This window comes from Ipomoea triloba, chromosome 5, assembly GCF_003576645.1.
Source record: "Ipomoea triloba cultivar NCNSP0323 chromosome 5, ASM357664v1".
Lineage (NCBI taxonomy): Eukaryota > Viridiplantae > Streptophyta > Magnoliopsida > Solanales > Convolvulaceae > Ipomoea > Ipomoea triloba.
In genome coordinates this window covers 25891684-25896912 of record NC_044920.1, presented here as the reverse complement: position 1 = coordinate 25896912, position 5229 = coordinate 25891684, and the positions used below count along the sequence as shown (strand labels likewise).

The 5229-nt window shown below is 43.4% G+C and overlaps 1 protein-coding gene across 1 annotated transcript; it reads right to left on the bottom strand.

The window, feature by feature from the left end:
- Positions 1–485: 485 nt before the first annotated feature.
- On the bottom strand, positions 486–5029 carry LOC116018994 (leucine-rich repeat receptor protein kinase EMS1). The gene is made up of 2 exons (XM_031259055.1): positions 954–5029; positions 486–702 (listed from the first exon to the last, which is right to left on the bottom strand). Exon 1 carries the CDS (start codon positions 4857–4859, stop codon positions 975–977), a length of 3885 nt encoding a protein of 1294 aa, XP_031114915.1. The 5' UTR covers positions 4860–5029; the 3' UTR covers positions 486–702; positions 954–974.
- Positions 5030–5229: the final 200 nt, after the last annotated feature.

Below are 5229 nucleotides of genomic sequence, written 5' to 3'. Positions count from 1 at the left end.
CCCTATTAAATGCTACAAATCTCTAATCAATCACAAGAGATTTGATCGTTAATTTCTTCAAATCCATCAATTTGTTTCCCTTAAATGCGCACAAGAGCCTCACTAGAAAGCCTACTTCATTGCCTTGCTCGAGGTAGTTGAAGGCATGTTGCCTAGCACACTCTATTTGAGACTATCTGGTTATTCACTCTAGGACAAATTACCCGGTCCTAATATCCCATCCATCAATATGCATTATTTAATAGATGTTTAGACATGTTGGTTAATGTTTTCCGTTCGAGAAAGCTTTCTCAAAGTTGATTACTTTATATATATTTGAAGACTTGACCTAAGATTTTATTAATTTTAAGGAGCAAAACATTTATTACTCAAATCAAAGTTCATTGTTGTTTTTATTGTACTTACCTAGTTACCTCTACCCAAGGATCTAATAGGTCATGGAGCTGAGATAAATAATGAATGAAACATACACACTAGACATAATGTTAGGTGAGTTAATCCAACTATAAATAATAAATGAAAATAACAATCACTTGTCCTTCTCTACTATATCACTGCTAATAATAATAATTCAGCAACTGTCAATACACTCTTTCAACTTTGAATTCATTGGTGAACAGTCTTCCCACCTAACTACTACTGTTCTTAGACACAAAAGCTGCAACTTATCCCATAACCATAATTCTCCAAAGAAGTGAAATCCTGTTTCAAAAACAAACCAGAATAAAGCCAATCAGCCATAACAATGATTTGAGAGCTTAAACATGGCAAGATTAGTTTAAGAAAAACTAAATTAAGTAGTTATTGCCAAGACCTTGTGGTCTAGTGGCACCTGGTTGCACTGAGCCTCAGTGGAGGCGATATTGACTCTTTGTGCTTCAGTAAGTTGAGAAAGTAGTTATGAACAGATACTGTACTCAAATTAAGTAGTTATTTTGCTTAGGATAGCCTACCTAAGATGATCTTGCTTGCTGTTACTCATCTCTGATTCCTTTCAAGAGCCTGACCACTTGAAGCATTGTTGGCCTGTTAGCGGGGTTATCGGCGAGGCAAAGAGCTGCGATCTGCAATGTTTGTAGCATCATCGGTTTTGAATCCGCGTTGAGTATTTCTGGATCGAGAACATCTGCAGCCTGGCCTTTCTTCGTCTTCTGAGACACCCAACCCACCAAGTTCCCGCCTTCAAAGTCTTTGAAATCAGGCCCGGTTGGCTCTTTGCCCGTGACTAACTCGAGTAGGATCACGCCAAAGCTGTACACATCTCCCCTTGTTGTTGATCTCCCTGTCTGGCCATATTCGGGCGGGATGTACCCAAATGTGCCTGCAATGTCAGTGCTTACGTGTGTCTCACAAGCGCTGATCAATCTTGCCAGCCCGAAGTCTGCAACTTTGGGCTCGAAATCCTCGTTCAAGAGAATATTGCTGGCCTTGATGTCCCGGTGGATAATGTGAGGGGTGAAGCCGTGGTGAAGGAAAGCTAGACCGCAGGCTGAACCAACAGCAATTTTGAACCGTTTGCTCCACTCCAACACGTCCAGTGTCCCACACCGGTTTCTTAGCCACAGATCCAAGCTCCCATTAACCATGTACTCGTAAACAAGCAGTTTCTCATCGCCATAAGAGCAGTACCCGAGCAAAGGAACGAGATTCGGATGCTTTACCTTGCCTAGGGTTTCCATTTCTGCCAGAAATTCACGGTGGCCTTGCGTTTTAGCTTGGTTTAGCTTCTTCACTGCAACGATCTTTTTATCAGACAATGTGGCTCTGTAAACGGTTCCAAACCCTCCATCCCCGATAATGTTTGTCCTGCAGAAGTTGTTCGTGGCCTCGAGGATATCAACTAGCATCAGCTTGAGGAGTGACTGCTCAAACATGGCAATGTTGATGCTTAGGGGCTCCTTCGATTTGCTGCTAGTTAAGAAATACAGATGTGGATCATCCACCGAGCTATCCAGTTCAACAGATTTCTCGGGATCACACCTTCTTCTGCTGCTTTTGTTAAAGATCCTTAGCACAATAGCTACTGATAGAGTGACGAGTACAGTTCCAGCCACAACTGATAACAGTCCCGAAATATTTAGCGAATGTAATCTCCTCATCGGGCATTTTAGATCAACAATCCCACCACACAGATCCTTGTTCCCGGCTACTGAAAGCTTGGAAAGGTTCTGACAAGTTCTGCTGCTCGGAATAGGCCCCTCCAATTCATTCTCGGCAAAATTCAAGGAAATTAAGTTGGTGAGACTGCAAAGGGACTCGGGAATTTGACCCGAGAGTTGATTCCTCGACACATCTAAATACTCAAGTTGGGTAAGATTTCCAAGCTCACAGGGAATTTCCCCAAAGAAATTGTTTTCGTGAAGATCCAAATATGTAACGTATGACATATTTCCCAAAGATGGTGGCAAGCCTCCAGAAAATACATTGCAACTCAAATTCAGAATTTCAACTCTCCAGGCTGTGGAAGTTGTGAAAAGCTCGTTTAAATTGCCAGAAAGCCTGTTATGCTGAACATAAAGGCCAACGAGATTTACCATGCTTGAAAGTGAACGAGGAAGCTCGCCCTCGAGTGTGTTTGAGCTCACGTCCAAGTGAGTAAGCCCTTGTAAATTCCCGAAACTAGATGGGATTGATCCTGAAAGCTTGTTACCCGTCAAATTCAACTTCACTAAACCACCCAAGCTACCTAGGTTTTCAGGTATTGCACCGGTAAGCTGATTGTTTCCGAGATAGAAGCCCTGCAGCTTTAAAGAGTGATCAAACTCCTTCGGGATTTCACCTTTCAGCAAATTCCCGGTCAAGTCTAAAGTTGTGAGGTTTGGCAATTGAGCAAGCGAGCTTGGGATCTGCCCAGAAAGCATGTTATTGCTGAGCAAAAGACTCACAATGACCACACAGCTTCCTAATTCTTCCGGTATTGTCCCAGACAATTTATTATACGAAAGATCATAAACTCCACGGTGCTGAACATAGCTCGAATCTGAGATGGTAGCTTGACGAAAATACTTGGAGTTCTTGAAAGGAATAGCCCCGGTAAGCTCATTGTGAGAGAGAACCAAGCATTGTAGCTGAGGCAAATCAGCAAGCTCCTCCGCGATTGAACCATTGAGTATGTTGTTCCCGAGATCCAACGTTGAAAGGGCAATGCAATTCCCGAGCTCAGCAGGTATAGCCCCTTCAAGGAGATTTGAATTCAAATTCAACACGGAAAGAGACGTCAAACTGCCAATAGCCTCGGGAATTCTCCCCCTTATCCTGTTGTTGCTAAGAACAAGCCTCTGCAATAACCTAGCATTCCCAATCTCCACTGGGAGCGTTCCCTCGAGGCGGTTATTCGCAGCAGAAAGCTCCATTAAGCTCGTCGAATTCCACAAACTCACCGGGACAGAACCAGTGAAATTATTCGAGTCCAATTCAAGAACCATGAGAGGAAGCTCTGAAAGGTACCCTGGAATCACCCCATAGATCTGATTATTCACCAATGCCAACTGAGTCAAGTTACCACACTTCCCAAAAGCCTTATCTATAGTCCCAGACAGAAAATTACTCCCAAGATCAACATATGTAAGACCAACAGCATTGCACAACTCCATAGGAACTGAACCACTAAGCAAATTATTGTTGAGACTAATCAAAGTTAACATAGAGCAATTCCCAATCTCAGGTGGAATTCTTCCTGAAAACCGGTTACTCGAAAGCAAGAGGGAATCAATCTGAGTCCATTTCCCCAGCCAAGAAGGCAATGGACCTGAAAGCTGATTCTCTTCCACAGAGAAGGTTAATAACAACTGCAAATCTGCAAGCTCCTCAGGCAAAGTACCAGAGAGAGAGTTAAAAGACAGCACAAGTGTCTTCAAATTTCTACAATTCCCAAGCTTGGGTGGTATATAGCCAGTTAGCTGGGAGGAGACTAGGTTGAGAATTGTTAAATTTTGAAGCTGCCCTATTGAGTCTGGGATTGAACAATTGAATGGGTTGTAAGATAAGTCAAGTTTGGTTAAAGACTTGAGCTTTGAGAGTGATTCTGGGAATGGACCAGTGAGTGAACATGAAGGTGAATAGAAGTTCTGGAGGCTTGAAAGTTGACCCATTTCTTCTGGCAACTGGCCGGAGAAATGGTTAATGCCAATGTAAAGATCCGTTAGGGCGGTTAATGTTCCGATTTCCGGCGGAATTTGGCCGGAGAGGGAATTATTGGAGACGTCCAAAGAGGTTAGAGAGTGAAGCTTAGTGAATAGAGATGGAGAGAGAGAACCTGAGAGAAAATTGCTCCCCAAGGCCATGACTCGGAGGTGAGTTAGGTTCCCGAGTTGGATGGGTATGCTCCCGGAGAACCCATTGCCGGAAAGGTCCAGAGACCGGAGCTTCCCCAAGTTTCCGAGCTCCGGCGGAATTTCCCCGGAGAAAAAATTTGGCCCGAGTTTAACCACCTCCAACCGAGTCAACTCGCCTATTTCCCCGGGCAACTCGCCGGACAACTGATTTTCCCCCACGTCCAAAACTCTAAGCTCCCTTAACCCCACAATTTCCGGCGAAACTTCCCCATACAAAAAATTCGACGAGAGGTCAAGAACAACAAGACCCGAAAGACAAAACAGAGAAGAACCCAGAGGTCCCCGGAGAAACTTAGACGCGAGAACGAGCGAGAAAACCTCGCCCTTCCGGCAAAAAACTCCGTCCCAGCGACAATGAGGAGTAACAGGCGTCCAAGAAGAAAGAATCTCATCAGAGTTGTGAAGAGAAGCTTTGAAAGACAGCAAGCAATCCCTTTCTTCTACAATGGCGGCTTTAGGGCTGTGAAAAGAGAGGTGAAAGAAGAGAATAATGGCAATGGAAATAACCCCAATCGCCATGGGCATAATCAGGTGTTGTTGGAACTCATACAAAAGAGTTGACAGACAGAGTGGTAGTACATAAAACGCAAATGAAACTGGTAGATAATGAAGGGAACTCTGAGTGTCCACTTCACATAATCACATCAATAAGTCTTCTTCTCCCAATAAAGAGAGGATTCACAAGAAACAGATGGTGAAAGTTGGCAGCTTTATTAAGAGGAGAGAGAGAGACGAGTCTTGAGGAAGAACAAATGCCGTAGTACAGAAACAGATGGTGAAAGTAGATTAAAAGTGCAAAAAATATTAATTATATTTTGAATAGGGTATTTATGTTTTTTAATTGTAATAAATATTGCACTAACCCTCCACCAATACTAATTGGTGCACCCTTTCG

Bases quoted from the DNA above. Each gene is read 5' to 3' on its own strand.
- LOC116018994 (XM_031259055.1), bottom strand. From the start codon at position 4,859: ATGCCCATGGCGATTGGGGTTATTTCCATTGCCATTATTCTCTTCTTT.